Raw genomic sequence first — 23248 nt, forward strand, 5'->3', positions numbered from 1 at the left:
GGCTGGCGCTGTAGCCGGCTGCCGGATGAGGCCGGTGTTGGTCTGGGATTTCTGGCTGTTGAAAACGCGAACAAACTCAAAAAATCCGTGCCCGGCGTTTAACCCCTTCGGTGCGGCCACAGCCCCTCTTCTCGCAAGGAATAGCAAGTCTGAAAATGGTCGTCGTGGATTTTTATTTTTTTTCCCCCCTGTGTCTTTTGGGGTGAGAAATCGCCGCCGCTCCCGGGCCGGGCAGGTTGTGCGGGCCAGGCTGGATCGCGGGGTGCGGGGCTGCCGGGCTCCGCTCCCCTCCCCGCGCCTGCTGCGGGGCCCCTCTGCTCAGCCTGAATGAAAAATTTAATCCAATTAAGAAATTAAACCTTGTATGTTTAAAGTGACAAATTTGAGAAGGGGAGGGGGAGGCGAAGTAAGATTTCCAGGTCACTGGTTAACTAAAGATGGTTCGGAGAAAGAGCTCGGGAATAAGGTGAGCGCAGAGGGAAGGAAGGATGGACCATTTCAAATGGCAAAGGCTTGTTTTTCTCTCTGGAATTTAAACTGGTTTCTAGGCTTGTAAAATCTTCTTGAAGTTGCGAATTTATCTCAGGAGGCTGCTTGGCAGCTAATCTTCTCAAGGCATGTCCTGATTTTTCGTAACGTTACAGTATCTGAGGTCCTTTTAACCTAATTTTGTAACAAAGATAATTTCTTGTTATGTAAGTTACTGTTCTGAATGATTGCTTTGGGTCTTGGAGAGCGTCCTTAACTGGTCTCCCCTGTGCCGCAGAAAGTGGAATTATTTACTTCGTTATCAATTCTTGAAAGAAAGCCTTGCTCAACTGGAAAAGGCTGCCAAGGTATTACAGGAAAACAGAGTCTTACCATTCTTCTTTCTAGAGAGTTAAATCTTTGGTCATCCCTGATCAGAATTTACTTCAGAGGTTTATGTTTATGTATAAATCCGATTTTCCCCACATGCAGACTTACAAGGGTGAGCTGCTTGAATTATACACACGGCATTAACTTCCCACAAGTGGCAGGCTCCTAATGCTCTCTTCAAGAATTTCCTTCTTTGCTGACAGCAGTTCCCTAAAACTGCCCTGTGCTAGAGCCAAAAGGCACCGGCTTGAGATGCCTGATTTTCTTTTCCAGTGGAGATTAATGCCATAAGGCAAGGCAGGCAGTATTTTATTTAGCCGGATACCAAGTTTTCACTAGTATACATTGGGGGTTTTTTTAAATTTTATTTTGTTTGGAAGGTGGGCTATTCTGAGTGAAACCTTAAGCCTTGTTTATCTGAGAGGGGCAGTCTGTTCTCATAAACAAACGAAGCAGTAAAATATATCCCAGTGTTACTCTATCAGGACATGCAGTCATCTGCTGGACCTTCTGGCCTGGGCTGGCTAAATCAAACAGCAGTGTCACACGTAGCTCTGGTATTTTGAAGTTTAAAAAGGGATTGGAGTATGTCTCCAGTTTCAGTGACAAACTACAGATATTTAGCAGTAGTTGATACTTATTTTCCTCTGATTTTCAAGAATGCGCCATCTTGAAGTGTTAACTTTGAACAAGGGGCATAAATATTAGTGTTTGCTGTTGTTGGTTTTTAAAGTAAAACCTGGTGGGATGTTTGGTGGTGATATGTTGACAGAAGTGGCAGTGAAAAGGGGTGCATTCTTCAGCTGGCTGGTCTGTGCTGCATGGTACTTTTGGAGAGCACAGATGTGTATGTCATTTTCTGCCTTAAATATTTTCTTTCTTTTCTTTTTTTTTTCTTTTTTATTCCTTGATTCCCTGCATCCTTATGTTGAATTACCCACAATATGGGTTATGGTGTCTGGATACACTGGAATATGAAACAGTCTTTTAAATCCATTCAAATAAAATTATTTGTATCATCAGGTTAGGAAATGTAAGATGCTTAATTTTAATGACTTTATGAATTTGCAAGATCTGAGGTCAGGCAGGTATAAGAATGTGTTACTCCTTGCTTAATAGCGTGTTTGAGGAAAGACTGGCATCACGCATCAGAAATGTAAATTTTAGGATCTCCTGGAAGTTTTGGGCTTTTTTTATCCTTCTGAATAAAGATGGAAATTCTAAACTAGGTAAAGAAACATATGGTTTTACCAGAAATGATTTCCTAGACTGATCAATTACTAGGAGATGTAATGAGAAATATACTCCTTAGGGGGAGGAAGGAGGGATTGCCATTACATAATATCCCTTGGGAGAATTTCTGTATCGCATAATGAGGTTGATGATGGAGCATTTGGGGAAAATGCCTATGGATAGGAATTTGTTCTTCAGATTTCCATCAGGAAAACGTATTACTGGGAAACAGGCTTGTTAGAAGTAGTACTGATATGTTAGTAGGTGGATGCGTTGCCTCTATACACATTTCTTTTGTTCTCATAACTACTGTGTAAGAGATTAGGTAACTCTAAGATTGAAACATCCGCAGAACGAGAGATGCCAGTGAATAATTTCCTCATTTACTTAACACCAAGGGTAAACCATTAAGGGCTTATGTTCTGTTCTAGGCTTTGTTAAATTATTTCTGTTTGTCTGTTGAAAATAGGTCCTGAGGAGAAGTAAATCGCTAGCCTTAATGGGGGAAACTCAAATTGCCTTACCTTCATGCTGATGAAAATGAAATATATATAGGTGATGTGTGGATTCAGCAAAACTTGGTAGCTGGACACATATTTTCAGAGTCTTTGTGATATCCTGAGGATCACCTAGGAGTTGTCTTTCAGATGGAGAAGCAAGCTCTTGTTAAAAGTTACTTAAATAGAGTTCTTACTCTTTTAGTAGCAGTTGCCTTCAGGAGGTAAATAATCCATTTCCACACACCTGCCCTCCAGCACTGTTGATGCTCGGAGTCCAGGGTGGCTCCGGGAGCCACAGCCTGGCCCAGAGGTGTTAAAACCAACAGAGGAAAAGGTGAACAACCTTAGCACCTCTGTCACTGCTGGGGAATTTGCCTAATTTGAGCTGCTCATTTAAAACCTCCAGTGCTGGTGATTTTAGCAGTGTTTCAGATGGCTCGGCCAGCTTCTCTCCCTGGAGTTGCAAACGCGTTCCAGCTTGGCGGCTCCCTCTGGCAGTCGGGTTGTGGGGGCGCAGTGACCCCTGACGGTGTCGGGGGTGGGTCTCATGTGGACGCAGCCCGTGGTTTGGGGTTTTTGGGGCTTTGGGATTTTTGGGATTTTTGGGGGTCCAGGTGCGGGGCCGGGAGCGCGCGGGGCCGGGCGCGCTCGGAGCGCGGCTGCGCCACCGTGTGGCCGCGGGTGTGCACTGCGCCCAGGTGCGCCCCCAGCACCGCCCCGGCCGCGGGGGCTGCGCCAGCTCGGGGCACCTGTGTCACCTGTGTACTTACCTGTCCTCAGCCCCAGCTCGGGGCACTGTCACCTGTGTACTTACCTGTCCTCAGCTGCGAGACCCTGCCCCATCTTGGGGCAGTGTCACCCGTGTCACTTACCTGTCCTCAGCCATGAGACCCTGCCCCAGCTCGGGGCACTGTCACCCGTGTCAGTTACCTGTCCTCAGCTGCGACATCCTGCCCCAGCTCGGGGCAGTGTCACCTGTGTCACTTACCTGTCCTCAGCCATGAGATCCTGGTCCAGGGCTTTCCAAAAATTAGGAAGATGGTGCTGGATTTAAGCACCAAGAGTTTGCATGAAGGAGTTGTGATGTTTCTGCACCATGTGGAAACCGTTTCTGCACCATTGCCGTCAAGGAAATGGAAGATAAGTGTGAATGATACTGGTGTCAGGACTTGATTGCAAGTGGTGATTTTCCTTGCTGCCTGTCCTGTTAGGGCTTAACAGCCAGAGACCCCCTCCATTAACCATCTCAGAGGCACAGGTAGTGACAGCATCTCTCAAGGTAGCTAATGCAATTTTGAGCACAACCTGTGATTGATTATTCTTGGAAACTTCAACTAGAATGATGGTGTTGGCATGGACATAGACGAATAGGTTCTTGAAAACACCTATTTATGCCCTATGTGGCTGCATGGGAAGGGTTAAAGATAAATGCGTGATCTTGAATACTATAAAAATAAACCTTCTTTTCTGGTGGGTGGTAAGAGGAGAGCTGGAGTTTACACGAAGCCAGCATTTCAAGGTGGCTGTTTGTGTTGTTACCAAAGATATTTCTAGCTTGCTTACAAAATGAGATTTTTTTTAAATGCTTTTATTTTTGCAAGTATTCAGTCTAGCTTTTGTTCTTGTGGAAAAAGTGTTACAGTTAAATTGCTGTGGAAGGTAGCTGCAAGATTTTTAATATTGAGTTGAAGCAGTCTGGGTACATTGTTTGCCATAATGTTTCTGTGGGGGGTAAAAAACATCTGTACATGGATGCTGTTCCTGCAGTAACTGCTGTTCCAGAGGAGAATCGGGGACAATAATGGATATAAATCTTAGAGCTTTTTTTTCCTGGAGGAATCAACAATAAGAAGTGTTTAGGCTATTAAGATACCTGCAAGAATATCCTCACTCCAGAGCTGTCGGTTATAAAGTTACAGCACATTCCGCCTTCAAAATGGTTGGAAATCCATCATAAATATCTCTTTCCCACATCCCCTCTATCTCCCTGGATGATTGGCTTTCTAGCAAAGCCTTCCGTAGAGGGTGTACTGTAATCCTTTTACGTTACTCCTTCAGTGCAGATTACGCAGCAAGAAATAATTAGGAGATTAATTTTCACCTGTCACTGCCAATAATAGATAACCTTGATACAGTGACAGGGCGAGGAATATGGGGGGGAGAGGGGGAGCAGAAAAGCGTTTAACCCTGTAGTGCTTGCTGCAGGGACCAGGCAGAAAATGGTTGCCAGAACCGTGACCTCCGTGCTGGCTGTCACGGGAGGGCAGAGCCGTGTGAGGCTCCTGGCTCTCCGCTGTCTCCCTCCCACGGATGCTTTGCCTTTTTCCGCGCGCTGCGAAATTCGCTCCGTGCCGCAGCGGTGCCACACGCGCCTCCTGCTAATCAGCCCCGAGCAGCCGTCGGAGACCTTTGTAGCTTAGGCTTTTAATTCAAATGCAGTTCTGTTGCTTTTCATGATTTCAATTCCCAATCTGACTGGTGTTCCTAGGCTGCGAGGGAAAGGAGCGAACTAATGAAGATGGCTTCATTAGGCAGAGCGTGGTTTAGCCCTTGCTTCTCTCCAATAAATGCAGCTGAAAAAACATCCCAGAAGTAACTGGGGTTTTGGTCTTCAGAGAAAGCAGAGCTGAGGTGTTTCTGCTCCCTTTCAAAATTAATTACTAGCTCTCATCAGGTGAGCTTAAAAAAATGCAGCCTGTGCTCTAAGGCACTGAAGGTAAATGGGAAGGAAGAAAAAAGCCACTCCTCCCACACACATACTGTCTTCTTTTTTATTTTTTCTCTCTTTTGTGCTTAAGTTTACAATCTGTTGAAAATGTAATGGGAAACCAGCCTACAGAAAATGCCATTATTCATATCATCGTGAGCTCATTTATTTTATCTGCAATAGTAATGATAAGACAGACTGCTTGGCAATGCTGATAAGCTGAGAAATATCTTAGAGCTATTTGTAAAAGTTAAAGCAGATCTTGGTACTGAGAGATAGGGAAACTGATGAGCCTTTGGGCAATCTGCAGAACTGAAAGCTAATAAAGATTTTAATAGGAAGGCCTCATTAGGATTAGGGAGATCTATTATCTGCGATTTACACAACACAAACAGTGGGGCAACTTCAATTTTTGCTTCTTTGTTCATTAAATACTATTGCTGAATGTGAAGCCTTTTAACTTGGATCTGGATCTCATCCTCTTCAAGGAGCCATCACAAGTTGATGGTTGAGCAAAGATAAGAGGGGCCGCTGATGAGGGAATGTGTTTGGCACACAGTGCCAGCAAGCCCTCATAGTCGGGGACCAGTGCTTGTTGGAGGTATAGAATTGCAGTTGTTTGTAGGTGCCTTGGTGGCAGGGTTCTCCTTAGTGTCTTTCTTCCTCTTATGAACAATATTTATAAACTTCTGGCCCTAAACAGCATGTTCAGAAAGAAATTAACATGTTGTTGTGCTGGTTCCCTGGATGGTGATGCTGAAACACTGCTATGGATAGCCTGGCCACCCAGCTCAGCCTGGTGGAGTGGCTCCTTCATTAACTGTGATCACCTCATGGATCTGTTCTAGCAGAGGAGCTGTCTCCAGTGCCACTGGGGCTGCTATGGCAGGAGCATGTGCCAGGGGTGACCTGATCCAATGGTTTGGTAGCTGCACACAGGACTGATTTAAGCACCAGGTGCATTCTTAGACGTGTGATGTAGAAAACCTCACTTTTTGAGGTTGTGCAGACACCTCATGGGCTCAATGGCTTTAGTCCTCCTATGTAACACGGTGTGTAAGGTGCGTGTAAGCTGCTTAAAGAACATTTGTTTACCTGGGTTTACAGATTTGTTAATTTTTTTTTTCAAGGACCATACAGGCATTTTATGGTTGAACTGAATTGTAAAGCAGAAGCAGAAACTGTGCTGGAAAATTCTTTGGTTTGCATTTAAGGTCCAAACCACATTGTAACCTGATTTCTGCTAACCCTGCTGGTGAAACCCTTTTTACACACAGGTGCTGAGAGCTAACTGCACCTCTAATGCAGATGAAGGGCTTTGTTAGGTCATATCCAGGCTGAGAGGCCACATGTGACCACACTTGTCTTTGGGAGCTGTCTGTTTTCTTCTCTGTTTGGAGCACACATGTGCCCAAGAGTCTTAGCTTCTCTCCATTTTCACAGCACAGACCAGCTCCCCTGCTGCTGCTGGGTCAGATAACCCCAATGGCACCTACAGTAACATTGTGTCCATGGAACAGCAATATTTGGAAAGCATGTTCTTGTATCTTCAGCTGCCTTTAATATGATGTAGCAGCCAAAACCCAAAAAGGACCACAGCACCACCAGACACAGAGAAGTCTGTTCCAGACCGTAGCTTGAGTTCTGCTGGCTCAAACCAGTGCTTTCATAGGGCCTACAGTGCAATGATGGCTTTAACTCCAAGTATTCCATCCTCCATGTGCTTAAGGAACTCAGAGCACCCTCCCCTTTGCACCAGCAGTGTGGAGACAGATGGGCAGGGCTGGGAGCACCTCCTGCCCAGGACTAAGATAAGTTCAGTTCCTCCCAGTGGGTTGGTGTCAGTCTGTTGTACCTTGTGTGTGACCACTCGCAGGTTCTGTCAGCCAAGCAGCGTGGCCTCCGAAGGCAGTAGCACTGTTTGCACCTAACGTGTTGCTCCAGCAGGGCTGCCATTTGAGAAGTTCCTAATATTTATGTTTGATATGAATGAAACTTTTTGTTTTGTCTGTAGACCGCAACGGAACTGGAGCTGACTCGTATCAGGAGTGCCTTGATAACAAGCAAGGTATGAGATCAAGTCTCTCCAACATGGGCACTTGGGACTGATTTAGCTTGATTTCTTGCAGCTGAATTGGTTGCTGTCTCTGTCTCTATCACTCTGTCTCCCTTTTTTTTTTCCCTCTTTATTTTTTTCCCCCCACTGTCTCCAAGCCAATTCACTGTTAACAGTTCCATGTCAGCTAACCTGTTAGCTCAGGGTCTCATTGCACATTTGTTATAAGTCTTCTTGTTTCTAGCACCCCAAACCCTCAGCTATTAATGGAGGAAGTGGGAAGATTGTAAAAGAGAAGTGGCATGTGCAGTTGCTTGCAACTGTCTCCTTCCTCGAGGTTTAGTTGCACAGCCAAGCAGAAAAATATTAAAGTTGAGTTAAGGGAAGGCACGTGCTAGGCTGAGTTACCTTAACACCAGACATCCTGTTATCATTTGTGTGCTGACATGCTGCCTCAGACTTGTCCAGCCTGCTGTCTTCTGCTGTGCTGAAGTTGGTAAGAGCTGCAAACATCTCTTGTGATTTATAAGAGAGTGATGACGGTGAAGGAGGAATCTATTATCCTTTTGCTCTAAACCTGGAAACAAGAGTCACATCAGTAAAAATTGTAAAAAGTACCTCGGAAATAGGACTTCAATGGCAAAATCATGGATGTTGGATTTAGGAAAAGGGTTGGTGTGTTGTGTTCTGTTCAGATGCCTCTCTGGGAACTGCAGTCAGAAGTGCCACTCCATCTCTGTAGCTGTGTAGTAAGTGTTGAACCTTCTGGTAATCAGGGAGCATAAGCACCCTTCAGTCCAGAATATCATTCGTCATAAGCCGCAGCAGAGAGATAAGAGGAAATGCTTATCCTAACCAGGTTGTAGGCATCAATTACAGGTCAGCTTTTACCCTGCTGTTGACCCAGATCTGTGACAGTAGCTAGAATTATCATTTGCTGAAATTCTGATCCTTCTTGAGTAGTTTTCTAAAGTAGGACCAAGAAACATAAAAAGCCTGTCCCAATTTTGGTGCTTGCTTGGGTTTAATTTTCCACAGGTGTCTCTGCTTTCAGTATCCATCAATCAGTGTTACATGTGCTTTAAGTCAAAGCTGACATGCAGTGCATCTCCCCTTGCTTGTTGTTGGGTTTGGGATGGGATTATTTGGGGGGTGGGGGTTGGGGTTTTTTGCTTGTTTTATTTTCCTTCTCTCAAAAAAAAAAAGAGGTACATTGTTCCTTTGGTGGCCTTTAAGGTCCTCTTTTTCTTCACTATTTTTCTCTACTGACTGTGGTAAATACCTAATCATTGCTAAGCTTTCATTTCAGAAGTTACAACTGGAAGACTAATGTGGAAGAACTGTAATCAATAATGGCAATTCTTATTAGATTAAGTTTAAAAGTCTTGTAGACCAGTGTAATTCAGGAGGCTCCTTTGATAGATAATTTGTTCTTAGGAAGAACAGTTTTCTCCAGTAACATTTTTCTCGTTGGCTGGGGGAGGCTGATCCACTTGTCATTTTGTAGAAAGCAATCAAGTTTCAGATTTAAAGAAAAATGAGTATTCTCATTTTTGGAAACTAATTGCAGTCCCTTTGATGTGCCAGTTACCCTGATTTATCTGACAGGTGGTATTAAATGGCGTTATATCCATTACTTTCATTTGTCTGTTAATACTCCAGATTTTTCTTGTCGTGTGATAGGTTTCTTTGGTTTCACTGTTAACACATGAACAAACTGTATCATTTTAAGTACTTTGAATCCAGTATGGATTGGATCTGGTTTGGGTAATTTACCCTGTCCACACTGCATCATGGTGTTTAAAGCAACAACCTTTAAGAATGCAGAAGTTTAAAGGAGGAATATACACAGTAACTTGTAGTCAGTCTCTTACTTGACTCCGTTACATTTTTTGAGCGTGCCTTAGAGTTGAATCCACCATTTGCAACAATTTACAGAATATAAAATACATAGCTGACAGTGGACCCATAATTTTGGTTGTTTCTCTTACATTCAAAACAAAACACCACCAAAGGCTGAAAGTAGCGGTGGCTGTTTAAAAGTATTAAATCTTCAAGCTATGTGAAATGCTATTGCCATGGATTCCTTTTATAACAGCATGCTTGTCTCCTGGAAATTATGCTATAATGAGGTTTGGTTTATATATTTTACCCCCTCCTCATTAAAGTGCTGTCTCTCAGAAGAAGCGCTTTGTGTTTTGAAATACTGCGCGGTTAAAACGAAGGCAGGTTTATAACGATTTAATGTACTTGGGAGCCAAGGTTTTGCAGCTTTATGGCAAAGATGTTTTAACAAAGGGCTTTATGGTAAGGGTGTGCTGTATTTTAGTCAGGCAGTTGCTCGGGGGAAAATTTTCAGTGTGAGCACGTCACAACAGCAAGGAGAAATTGAGAGGGAAGCAGGCTTCTGAGATCCAGTCACCAGCTTGGCTGATATTAAGGCTTAATTCTTTGCAGTTTCAAGCACTGATTTTTTTATTTTTTTTTTGTCTTTCACCTCTTCACTCAAAGACAAAGCCTTGTGCCATATAATGTAACACCACAAGCAGGCCATTTATGCTTCCCATTTTTGTGCTTCAAGGTAGGCTGCAGGAGGGCGTGCTGGGAGCAGCCACAGGTGGGATTATTATACCCTCTCAGAATGGAGCTTGCTTTTTCAGCCTTATAACTCCAATATTAAAATTGTACCCTAAAAGCAAGGCATTTTCTGAACGTTTGTGGTTTGGAAGTAGAGGGGGCAGCAGTTCAAAGCAGCTGCCCATCCACTGCAGCAGAAGACGTGTCCTGGATCTGCCTGTTTCTCTGGGATACACTTAATATCCTATGGTTTCCTGAGAGCGAGGGGGTTCTGCCATGGAAAACAGGTATCAGATTACTACCAGACATAGTTGTTTCTGGAGCTTCTCAATGAGAACTCACTGTTATAGTTATTAAAACAGTGCTGGTGTAGAGGTTTAGGCAATGAAAAGCCCTTAGAGAGGGCTCTGGTGGCAGCCAGATGTCACCTCTCATCCTTGAAACAGTGTGTAGAGAAATTGAAACTGATTCCAAGTGTTTCATGTTATCATGTATAGCACCTTCTCTTATTCATAGAAAATGGTGTTTTACTTTGCTTGAGCAGTCTTCTCTGTCCCTGTTGCCCTCAGGTGGGCTGGTAATGGGTATTTTGCCCTAGCGGGTTCCAGGTTCCTACTGGAGGAACCCAATACCTTTCACTTTTCCTACTTGTCCTGAGGAGTATTTCCCCACAGGTGAATTAGCTGGTGTTTTTCCAAGATGAACATGACTTCATCTTTTTGATGGCACTATTAACTCTTTCTGTTTTTCTTTGGATTTGTTACACCACTTCCTGAGTTCAGTGCTGCTTGCTGCTGATGGATTTTGTTAGCTCATCTCAAGAGGGAGGCTGAATGTAATTTGGAGCAGTGTTTGGGGACCAGGAGGAAGGATGGGTAATCTTGACGGGATCAAAATGTGGCTGCAGTTGAGCCAATAGCACCTCTGTCTGAGGTGATGGAGGACTGAGTGCTCCTCCCCTGGGTTTGTGCTGTGAGTGGATCCCAGCTGGATTGCTGAGCATGGGTAGATATCTGTAGCATCAGGCTTGATTTTGAAGTAGTGGCAATAAACCAAAGACTTTTTCATCCTGTTTGCAGTCCCCTGGGCTGTGCAGTCCCAATGTGTGTCATCTTCTATTAGTCTGGATGCAACCAATGACCTTGTTTGTGTGAGCACATTAAGCACAACATTAATAGCTAATTTGACTACTTTGGATTCAGACAGGCTGCAATCCATCACCTCAACTCTCCTGATAGCAAATATGCTTGGATGGGATTAAGGAGAAAGGATAAAATGCCTGCTTGGGCCATAACTCTAGGAAATTGGAAAACTGCTTGTGAGCCTGTGTAGCTGATGTAACTGTAGCACTTGGTGGAAGCATGTTCTTCACTGGGGAAAAAAAAAGCTGCAAAAGTGAGAAGTGTGTGGTCTTCATAGATGTTTGTTCAGCCCTCTTCCTGCCTGTCAAATACTGGCATGGCAAACGAGACCACCACGATACAGAGGCATCTTTTACAAGATGTTATTGGGGTAAATTCTAACCTGTTCCAGTTCTTGAATCCCTTTTGATCCCTAACAGGATCAGTTTCAGGATGGCAAAGATGAATTATGAAGCAGATAAATAAAAATGGCAGCCTGGCATATAGCTGGACTGGAAAGTGCGGTCAAAATAGTTTTGTCACTGAAGATGTTATTTCCATTAAATGTTTTGAGATTTAATATTGATTTCAGTGAAATTACCCTTGAAAACAGATTTCCTCCAAACCTTTTTTTTTTATATATTTGTTTTGGAACTATTTTAGGAGGCAGAAAAATGAAACTCCAGCTTCAAACAGTTTTTATGTTTTGAAATGGGCTTTTTTCACTGTATGAACAATTTTTAAAATATTATTGTTATTTGTATTCCAGTCATGCCTGTGCACTCTGGTTATGGGCTGAACGTCATTTTGCCAACCACAAGGCAGACTGGGGGGGATCAGTTTCTGCCTGAAAATGCTTTGGGCATGTATTTCTGACGGGCTGCATTGATTGCCAGTGCCTATTTGAAGAAAAACCCTACAACATTCTCATTTTACAATATGTTGGCTGCCTTTTTGTTTAAAGAATTATAAATAAATCAGCAGATTTTCCACAAAAACACATATGCTTTCTTCCTGATGAGCAGGATGATGCACCAAGAATCCTTGCAAGATGCCTTGAGTTTCCTTCAAGTAGAGGGTAGGGCTGAGGTTGAAACTGAAATTTTAAATAACTCTTCTTTAAGAAGGATGCTGCTGAAGCCTTGTTAGCAGAAGAATTGCCATTTTCTGACTAATTTTTTTTTTTTTTGCCGGCATGGGAACAAAGAAAGAAAGGAGGAGGCAGAATAAAAGCCTGTGTGAGTGTACATACAGAGGCTGCAGCTCTCTAGACTGGTAATGGTATCTGGAAAGGGTCCAGGCTGTTGTAAATATGAACTTTTGTCAATATTCCCCAAGCTTCTTTGGACTCTAGGGTGGGCTTTATTAGCTGAAGGTCACACCATTGTGCTGTCTCCCTCTCCTGAGACCTCTGATACCTTCCTGAAAGGACAGCCCATTATCCCTGGGCTTAGAAGCCAGCTTTCTCTTCAGTGGCGCTGAAGCTGATAAGCTTAAGAGGCATATTTCATCCCCCCACTGCTGCTTTCAGGAAACAAACAGTGTTTATCATTCCTGATTAATTCCAGTTGAACAAAAAAATAAAATAGAAGGCATGTGTGTGTGCACACGTGCACAGGGACACAGATGAATTTTTTTTTGAGGCTGTTCTTGTGTAAGGTCAGCTCATGGCCCTGGCCACAGTCAGCAGTGTCTGGAGCTTTGCTTTTCCTGGGTGCTGTGTCCAAAGGTGGATTTAGTAACATGAGAGGATCCCAGGCTGCAATCAGTGTGAGGAGAAAGGGGTGGAAGCGGGGATGGGGTAGCAGCAGCCTGAGCATCCAGGTTGGAATTGATTTGTGGCAATTAAGCATTAAGGTCTGCGAGAGCAGGCCCACCTGCTGGGAGATTGGCTTTCCATCACCTGGGGAAGATGAATGGCCCCAGGAGAAGAAGGGGCAGGGATTTCATACTCAGCTACCTGAAAAGAATCCTAAAACCACCATATCTCCCTTTGGTGTCTTGCAGCCCTTTTTATCACAGCCCAATCCCTTCGCTGGGAGTTGCATGCAAGCGAGTTGGAAGATAAAAATGCTAGTTACTGCTGCTTTTTCTCCATTTCTCTTTGGCTCTGGTTTGAAATTTGCTAGGAGTAGTCTTACTGACTTTCTTGTTAGTCCTCTATCAGTAGGACTGTGTTCCATACATGGCTCTCAGTTTCTTAGGTTTTTTTCCCTTGTACAGAGATTCAGAGTGTGGAATTAATAACAATGAATAACAGATTCAGCAAATACCATATTGCCCCTCTGTGCTGATGCAGTATGGAAAGCACCCAGGTGGTGTCCCCCAGTGGGCAGGTCACCCACCCATATTCTGTGTGCTCCTCTCCAGCATGCCCTTGATGGGCAAGGCACCTCACCTGGCTGTGCATCTTGAGGTTCTCAAGTGGAAAATGGGAGTATTGGCACTGCCCACAGTCCTGTTTGTTTGGATGAATGTGTAACTGCAGCCCAGGTCAGGTCTTTTGGTCACAGCCTAAATTGGCTCGCAGATCATCTAAGTAATCATCTAAGTGTGTTGCATCAAATTTTTATTTCACTTCCAGCATGGGCTGTGTTTTAAATCAGGTTCTTGGTACTGAGGTTACAACTGGCTTCATTTCCTGTGCCAGAACAGAGATGGAACAAAATTTTAAAACAATTTTGCAAAGCTGTATTTACTTTTTACCAGTGAAGACCATATTTAAAGACAGATTTTGGTGTTATGGCTCCAGTGCTAACATAAACAGGGTCTGATGGGAAAGGCTGTAAAATAATAGGGCTATTGGTCATGTTTGGGGAAAAAGAAATTTCCATAGTAGATTTCAAACTGGAGTAGCTCTGAAGGTTTGGCTGGCCAAACCCAACTAGCATTTCTGATCTAAAATTGCTATGGTAGCATGCAGTGGAACAGTGGGCCACTAGTAGCATTTTTTCAAAGATAAACTACACAAGCTTTTGTGAACTGGAGCACTTTGTGAATTGGGTTAAACTTGTCATTGTTCACAGGAAATAGAACACATTTAAGTTTTAGATGAGACCCTCCTTAGATATACAGCAGACGCCTTTCTAAGGGCAAAGTAGATTTGAGGAAGATAATTATCAGTAATCTCAGTGAAAGCTGCATATATGGTTCTTTCTCCAGATGGGTTAACATGGTGGAAAGATTTTTATCAGTCCAGTTGTGCACCACAGACTTCAGTAGCATATGTACTTGCCTGGACCCCGAGTTTAGTGATAAGTGAAATGTTAATATGTGCTTGGCAGAGCAAGCTCTTCATTTCCCTTAAAATGGAGGGGGCAGAAATGATCTCATCGGACAAGATGTCTTTGGGCTACTGCCCACTGTTAGGTATGTCCTAGACAGGGTTTATTTACTTGGTGTAGGCAGATTATTTCCCTTTCCCTCCATAAATCTGGCCTGCGGTAACTGTTAGCAAAAGAGCTTTCCACCTCCTGTATTGCAGGAAGCATTTAAGCTCTTGTTGAAATATGAAGCTCCCTTCCTTTATTAAAATTAAGAACCACTTTCTCACATGGCAAAGTGATAATAAAGACTGAAATTGGATCTATAACTTCATGAAAAGAAGAAGAATTTTTTTTAAGACAAATCATGCATGGTAATGCCTTCATTGTTCTCTCGCTGTGTTCTTTGTATTGCTTAACTCCCTGCGAACAAAGAACCCATAACTGGAATTGTAAAAATAATCCAAGCATTTAAGTCAAAACTCAAAAGGCCCTTGGGAATCTCGTGTGAAGGTGTGCCCTTGAAATGGTGGTTTGAGAAGTGTCTGAACAGGTTTGAACATCCTGGCCCTGAGGAAATCTCTGGGAATTTTGCTGCCGACTCCAGCGGGGTCAGGATTCCGCACTCGGCGCTTTGTGCCTGGCATTGAGCGGAGCCGTCTTTCAGCCTTTGAGAAACTCTGACTCCCTCCTCATGGGCAGGCGGGAGATTTTCTACGTGGCTGCACTTGTGAATTCTAGTTAAGGGAATTGCTTTTGGTCCCTCCATCTTTGTCACTTACTTAAACAAACATGCAAACTGGAAACACGCACTTGCTCAAGCTTCAGCAGCCAGTGCCTCCTCGAGATCTCTTGTTACTGATCTAGAACTTAAAGCCACTTTCCCAGTCAGTTTAAGATGAGGTTCAGTCATGCTTAAATGAAACCAATTGGGCAGGGAGATGAGAAATTTTACTCGTACTTGCCATTCAGGTGTCTGAACCTAGCTAGTTTGAAGTAGGAAGGTTCGGTCCCTGAGCTGGAGCACAGATCAGTAGGGAGGTTGTAAATTGAAGCAATGAGTGTTTCTTCAGCAGTTTATTGCAAAATAATGGGGTTTTGAAAATACAGGGCTGTCCAGGGTCAAAGTCACTGGGAAAGAAAGGTACTTAAATAAACAATGAGGGAATTAGTCTGAAATTTGCATGCAGACTCAGATAACCCGGGTCCTTTAAAACCCGATTGAACATAGATTTAGCCCTGTTGAGGAGGAGACAGACCCAAAGGACCTCTCCCAGCCTCTCCTACTTCAGTGACTCTGATCAGATGTCTCATCCCTGCCAGGGTGTTCGAGCAAACCAGTGGTTTGTCTGGCTCTGATTGTTGTAAACATGGACATTATCTTCCTCTTTCATGTCACAGACCAGAGAGAGGAGGGGAGAGTTACCGGAGTTAGAGGGAATTTCCCCATATCCCCAGTCTTCCACATTCATGGTGCAGTGGCCAATGACATCATCTGTTGCTTAAGAACTGCTGTTGATGAAATAAACTCTGTATTTAATGAAAAACAAAAGCCAAAGAAACCATATTCCCCAGAAACATGATCCAGGGCTCCAAGAAAATTGTTACACTTCAGTTGCCTCATCCTAGTTCTCCATCAAGAGAAAAAGTTAAGGAAAAATTACTAGAGAAAAATTTCTGAGCTTTCAGCAGCAATATCCCACAGCCTTTTGTTCATCCAGAGTAACTCCACAAAGTTCAACAACCTGGTTTATAGTAAACTTGTTTTTAATTAATGCTAGTAAAATTAGGTCCAAAATGTGAGCTGTGTGCTCCTGGTGTTGCTCTCAGTAGCTGGAAGGAGGTGTTGCAAAGCTACATCCCAGGTATATTGCAAGAGCTTATTTAGACTTCCCTGCCACTCAGGATCACAGAAATGTTGCAGTGGCAGAAAGATGGGCTCTAACCTTTCTGTGTTTACCTGTAATGGAACATGCAAAAGCTTGAAAATTTCTGGAAGGTGCCTGGAGAGGCCTGGCCCTTGTGTCAGCAGGAGTATGCATTGAAAGCTGCTCAAGAGAGGGACATTTCTTAGAATAGTTTGCAAAAAGTAACACAGCCCAGTATGGACAATCAGAGAATATTAGAAATAAATGGTTAATTTTTCCCTACTTTTCTTGCTCAAAAAAGAAGCTTGGTTGTTCCTCACTGTAGCTGTGTCTTGAGGGCTTTCCTTAATGAGCCATCTCCTTCTGTCCAGTATGGAAAGAAAAACAAAAGAGTTGGAGACCTCCCTTTGTCTCCATGTGATTTTAATCTGATTCATTCATTCCTAATCATCTTGAAGAATTATAAAAGCAAAACCTGTTAAATCTTGATTCTTACTTCTTTTCTTTCTCTTCCAAACATAATCATTTGTTCTTTCATCATGTTGCATTACTTTGCCCATGAATCAGCTGCCTTTTTATTTTTCCCCTCTATAACAGAAGACAGGAGGGAGGGAGGGGGCGATGGGAGCGCTGCTTCCTTTGATTCGTTCGACACACAAGTGTTCCTTGGCCTTTCATACCCAGGAGTGGATGCAGCTCTTGAACAAATTGGACCTACTTGTTTGCTGGCCTAGGCCATCTTGTTATCCAGCCAGCTGTGTTTTGATCTTGGAGGGCCATTTGAAGATTAAATTGAGACATCTTTTGTTACTATTAAGTGCAGTAATTAAATCAGCTCAGTGTTATTTAAGTGTGGAAAATGTCGCTTTGCTGGCCCATGGGTGTCTGAAGTTGCCATTAGACAGCTGTGTTGCTTCCAGTGCTAATGATGAAGAGGTAGGAGAAAAGAGCCAAGTGCTCTCTAAATAATTTTCACCTCTTTCTGGGTTGTGCTGGATCCCCTCCCCACCTTTTTGTGTGCTGTTTCTCCTCAGTCTCCTCAATTCATGAAGAACAAGGTTTTTGAGAGGGAGCTCGAGCTTTGTCGGGCGGAGAGCTGGCAGCCAGTGCCCAGACCTGAGCAGAGGGGTGGAACAGTGTGGGTGAAACATGCTGAGCTCTCTGGATGGCAGCTGCTGCCCCATCTCTGAGTTTGCAGTTGTTGGCTCTGTGAACAACAAAGAGGCTGACCTAGCAGGGTGGATCTAATAAATGAGCAAAGTTGACTGCCTCCCCCCTTCCTCTGTGGTGGGAGTCTGCCAGTCAAGTCAAGCACGGCCAGTACATTTGTTCCCATGGGGGTCATTGTAATACAATTTGCTGGTGCAGGCTGGCCTGGCTGTGAAGTGGTGGCACCTGGGAGATGTGAACCCTGGCTCAGGCCAGGGCTGGTATCATTCAGAGGTCACCTGGGGCTTACTGGGGCAGGCCAGTTGCCCTTCCCCAGCCCCCTTTGCCTGCTGCTTGCCGAGCAGATTGCTTTGAGGGAGGTGGCTGGAGGTGATGATTGGCAGCAGGGAGCAGAGCAGACAGACGCTGCAAGAGAAAGTGAGAACCTCAGTGGGAAAGGCAGTTCTTCGGAGGTCGAGTATGTTTTAATGCTGGGTTAAGTTGCACAGCAGTATTGGCTCATTGCTACTGGCAGCACTGATCACTTGAGCGTTGCCTTACCCTTCCCATCGTGCCCTTTAGAGCCCTGCCTTATCTCCTGTGTGCAGATGAACATTCTCCTTTTCTCCTTGCTGCTCTCCCTCCCTGGCAGGAGCAGCCACTGGGCTCGTTCCGCTGCCCGCGCTCACTGAGAAGACAGAGCGTGCTGAGCTGCCAGCCTTCCTCCTCCTGAGCCAGCCTTCCTCCTCGTTAGCCTGGCCTCCCAGATGCACCCTGCTCTGGGCTCCCACCCCCAGTAATTGCCCAGCAACATCTATTTGCATTGCTTTTTACGCCCGCTGTGTTTTATGGAGGGGGAAGTGTGTTTGCACTTCGTGAGTGTTTCTGAGCTGTGGCAAGGGCTGGAGAATGGCAGATGGGTGGGGATGAGAGAATGGAGGAGCTGTGATGAATCTGTTTTTCTTACCTTGTTTAAAAGTGCCTGTTAAAATTCAGCAGCCGCACCTCCGATCAGCCTAATGGTGTCTGCCATGTTGCGAATACACAGTCATTAGTTGGTCCAATTCATGCATGCTGAGGTAGGAGGGTGATGTGAATGCAAAGGAGCTGCAGAGAATGGGAGCTGGGGGGGCAGGGGAAGGAGGGGGAGAAGCTTGGTAATACAGTGACAATGAAACATACGGTAGTCACACTGGAAAACTTTCTCCTTCATTAGCAGGGATCTGTTGAGTTTCTGCTCACATTAGGGTAATTAACACAAGTACAGATTGTTGAACATCTGTGCAGTTTAACTATATGGCCGGTTCCCAGGCTTTAAACAGGGCTGTGAGGAGCCAAATGCAAAGCAGTATGAAAAGCCCACACACTATTCATTTTACTGAAATTAGCATTTCTGGATGAAAGCTGATGTTGCACGTTGGCTATAAATTTTCTCTGGTCTGTTGCCAGGTTGGCTAATGATCTGAGGTTAGTGTTTGTTAAAAAAATTTTAAAATTTGTTACTTTTAGTATTCTGGAGGGGAAGTTTCTTAAAAGGCAAAACAAAAAGCAAGCAAAACAAAGCATATGGGTATATTATATGTAATGTTCTTCTAATCTTTTTCCAGTGGAAGCTCAGGAAGGAATTGCTGGTTCAGCCTCTCTCAGAGGCTCTTGGCTCCATGACACTACCAAGGGTTTTTTAGTATTTCGGACCAAACTGCAGTTTTAATTTTCTAGCCTTGTAAATGCCTGGGAGGCTCCACTTACTGTGTGTTGTAGATATGAGCTGTGTAAATGAAATGCAGAATTCTGTCTGCAGGATGGTGACTACACAGGTATTGCTTCTCCCTGCATCACCATATTTATGGACAGTCTTCTGCAGTGGTTATCCCAGAGGAGTGTTGTGTTGTGTTGTGTTGCTGGGGCATCTCAAAGCTTCCTCCTTGCTGTTTTTACCTTGCCCAGCTGAGAGCACACATTTTTTCTACAGATGGAATTAAGTGTTCAAAGTCAGGCTGGATGGGGCTTTGAACACTGTGGTCTAGTGGGAGATGGCCCTGCCCATGGCAAAGGGATTGGAGCTAAATGGGCGTTCAAGTCCCTTCCAACCCAACCCATTCTATGTTTCTATGAGTTGCTGTGAGATGGACAGCCCTTTTAGCTGGGACAACGATTGTTGTGCCATGTGTGCCAGGAAATTTTGATGGAGAAGACTTTGGTGTGTGAAGATAAAAAGCCTCCCAACGTGTATAAAAAAACCAACCCTCATTAGCACTGTTTTGTTCCTGCTGTTTTCACTGAGTAAAAAAATTTTGTTCATAGTGGAGTTTTTTTTAATGTAATCCCTGTGGGCTGATGTGAACAGAGTTGACCTTTGAAACACTATTTAAATTTTAAAATGTTTGTATAATTTTTTTTGTTTAATTGGGAAAGGAATGGGCTTGGTGTCTTGCAGGAAGTGTTATTCTTACCAAGAGTGAGTGATTTGATCCTTCAATTCACCCTCAGCTCCTGCTCTGTAATAGCTTATGCTCCAGCCCAGAATTTAGTTTGGCATCACTTGAAATTGTTGGTGAAATTGTTGCACTCACCAGCTCCTCAAAAGTCTGCTGGCAAACATCAGAACCTGTCAGAGCTTCATATTCTTAGTGACTAAAAAACCTTCTGGGACCAAAATCCAGTCTTCAGATTCAGTCCTGCAAATGTCTCAGCCTCAGGAGCACCATCACCCTTGTCCCTGTAATTCAGCCTCATAAATGGTTTGTCATTGAAGGATCTCTTTCAGGGGTTAAGGTGTCCACACAAGACAGACTTGCTGAATCAAAACTCTGGAAATTCAGTTAAATATGTGGTTTATTTCTGAAGCACTAATTTAGTTAATCTAGTGCAGAATGAAATTCAGTCTGGCCTACTCACTTTTGTAATACCTTTTCAGATAATTGGGTGTGTATATGTGTGCACACAGGTGCACACTGGTTTAGTCAGGAAGGGAAAAACTGAGTGAAATGTTCAGCTGCATTAGACTTCTTACCTTCTCCACAAAGGATGTCAGAGGGTGGCGCGTTGCTTGGCCACAAGAGCTTGGAGGGCATCTGTTACAAGAGTCTGACAGAGGGCACTGGCCCTTTCAGAGCAGGGCTGCAGTGAACTGAGCACTGAGATTTCCTCCGTGGTGGTCTTGCCAAAAGGGTCCTGACTTCTTGGATAAGAAGTGCTTGTTTAAAAATAAATGGGAAGAAAAAAGTATCCTTACTGTTACTGTTTCTTTTTTTCCTGGACTCAATAATAGGATTACTTTGAGTACTGGCTGAATAGTGTGACTGAAGTTAACGAGGATGTTCAGTGTTAACCATGGTTAGTACCTGTACTCCATGGATTTGTACCCTCTGTGTCTCTGCTTGGATTTTATTTCATCTCATTCAAGGAAAACCCAGATCTATGCAGGAGAGTCATGCTCAGAAAAAAACCCAAAGAGTGTTTCTGTTGAAATAAACAGAGAAACCTGGATTATTTTCACTGTTAGGTAGATCAACCTCAGCTCTTTGGGTATGTGCAACTGACCATGAAACTAAAGGGCTTTTGTAGCTGCAGATACACAGCCAAAATTAAACAAAATATTTCTTTATTAATGCCCTGTTCCATTTCAGCCCTGCTTTTTGAGAATATTTTCCACAAACTGGACTTAAAATGCCAGAAAATGGCAATGGATCCAGAGAAGTGGTTTCATGATTTTGGTAGATAGGAAAACTGCAGCTGGTGAAACGTGTCTGTCAGCCTTCAGTTACATGGCTGTATCTGAGAACGTATGTGTAATGATTTTTCTAGCAGAATTTTCCAGTGCATACTGGAATGCACTGAGAAACTTGAGGACATCATTCTGAAGTCTCCCAAAGTTTCTTTGGAGTTTTCAATTCAGGCATCACTTCCATGATGCAGCGAGTTCTCCTGTGCTCCTGCTTTGAGCAGGCAGATGTATTTATTTAGATACCTAAAATAAGCTCAGAGAACTTGACACTGTTGTTTGTGAGGCTGCACATCCTCAGGATCTCTCAGACCTTTATCAGCCTCCAAACTGAGCGTGTCTCGCTAACTCTGCAGTTGCATGGTTGGAATTATCTCCATTGTGTAGATGGGAACACTGAAGCAGATTGGAAATTACTTGCCCCAGGCCATCTAATGCTGACAATAGACCACACAGTCCCTCGGCCTCTTTCTGTGCCAAAACCATTCTCTTGTGTCTGCATATGGAAAAAACAGAGTAGGTCGAGCAGAGAGTGGTATTTGTTGTGATAACAATGTGCATTGGGTCCCAAAAGGCCACTGGACAGTGATGGATACATGGCTGTGAAATTAAAATCACCCAGAGATGCACAGGAGGAAGGGCTGGAGTGCTCTTTGGGCAGGGGAGCAGGCAGGGAGGTGCGGGCAGCAGCACATTTGCATTCTCCTGTCAGGGAGCTGGAAGCTGCCACCGAGCAGTTTATACTCAGCCTGTGCTGGCCTTGAATTATGCATGACCAATTTATCATGCCCCCAGCTGAAAAACTAATTGTGTCCCTGGGATATATTTACTAGAAATTGTAGTTTGCTGTGCTGGGGTCCCCGGAGTGTCCGGCAGAGCAAACGACTGGGAAGTCAGAGCATGTTCAGAGCAGGACTCCTGGCTCCACTGGAGCCCCCGTGCTGTTGATAGATTTTTCACTTTGATTGCCTTTCCAAGGGCTTCCCCCCTCCTTCGTATTTTTTTACACTGCATTACACTTAATCAGGCTGCAGGAGTCCTTCCAGTAGTCTCCAGTATTAAAAAGCACACGATGTGCCTGGAAAAGGGCAGTTTATTCAGGAAGTGCCAGCCAGGTTGGGAGAAGGGGGCTGGTTTCCTCTGTGTGTGGTTTTACTCTTCTTTTTTTTATAAGCACAGTGTGGCTTCATATAATGTCTCCAATTACTGTGAACATCCCCTCCCTCCCCAGGTCTAGAGTGATGAGATTCCCTAATTACTGTCATTTGAGCAAGAGGTTCAGGAGGAGAGGAGGATTTCTTTTTCTCATGCAGAGCTTGTGGGGTGGGCTGAAGCTTGCAAGCTATTACCACCAGGTCTGTGGAAGGAACATACAGTGTCCCAAATGGAGTTTCTCAGTGGTGAAGTGACAACTGCCAAACCTGTATCAGGCTGTAAACCCCTCATGAGGTAGTGCTAAATCATAAAGATCATCAGTGGGGGCGAGGTTTGAAAGGGAAGGAGGCAATTCACTGATAAATTAATCACTGAGTTCAGTCTGTCCTCCCCCACTTGTCACAGAAGGAGGATGTCAAGGAGTTAATCACGGTAAAGGAGTCAACAGTAACAAGATTCAGAGGCAGAAGAACCTCTGGAATCTCTTGTTCCCTTTCTGTTCTCCTCCTTGTCTGATCTCGTACAGTTCCGCCACATCTCCAAGGTCACCAGGAGCCGTGCCAGCTCTGTCTGCATGGCTTCACTGCTGGCAGCACAGGCAGGCCTGCTCCCCTGGGAGGCTGGGAGCCCACAAGCCAGGGATTAGGGGAGAAGGATTGCTCCCCTGCCCCTCCACAATGGACAGGAGCCTTTCTTCTGACCATGCCAAAACGGGCTGTACGCTCCATGGCCAGGCTGGGCTCTCCCACTGCTTTGATGGGATTTACTGCATGTCCTCTTGGGAACAGAGCTGCAGGAGTGTGAACTGGGCTGGAAGAAAGGTGCTGGCAGAGGTGCTTTCTTAAATAAATTTAAGATCTATGAAGTATTTTATGCAAACTGTTTGTAGCATGGGAAGTTGGAAGAAGTGAAGGTGGTTTTAGGTAGTTTCTGAATGCCACAGATCTGGATCAGCTTGGAAACGTTCAAAAGCTCTCTACAGCTCACCTCTTTGTAGTTCCCCAATTTTATATTCATCATCAGTTCCTCAGAAAGAT

At 44.2% G+C, this 23248-nt stretch overlaps 1 protein-coding gene across 1 annotated transcript in view; it reads left to right on the forward strand.

Moving 5' to 3' along the window:
- FBRSL1 (fibrosin like 1) overlaps positions 1–23248 on the forward strand; it is a 365612-nt gene that overhangs the window by 263730 nt on the left and 78634 nt on the right. Inside the window, exon 5 of the mRNA XM_031057495.1 lies at positions 7313–7366. Within this exon, the coding sequence (XP_030913355.1) occupies positions 7313–7366 (54 nt within the window). The remainder of the gene's footprint in view (positions 1–7312; positions 7367–23248) is intronic.

This window comes from Geospiza fortis, unplaced genomic scaffold (assembly GCF_000277835.1).
Source record: "Geospiza fortis unplaced genomic scaffold, GeoFor_1.0 scaffold408, whole genome shotgun sequence".
Taxonomy (NCBI): domain Eukaryota; kingdom Metazoa; phylum Chordata; class Aves; order Passeriformes; family Thraupidae; genus Geospiza; species Geospiza fortis.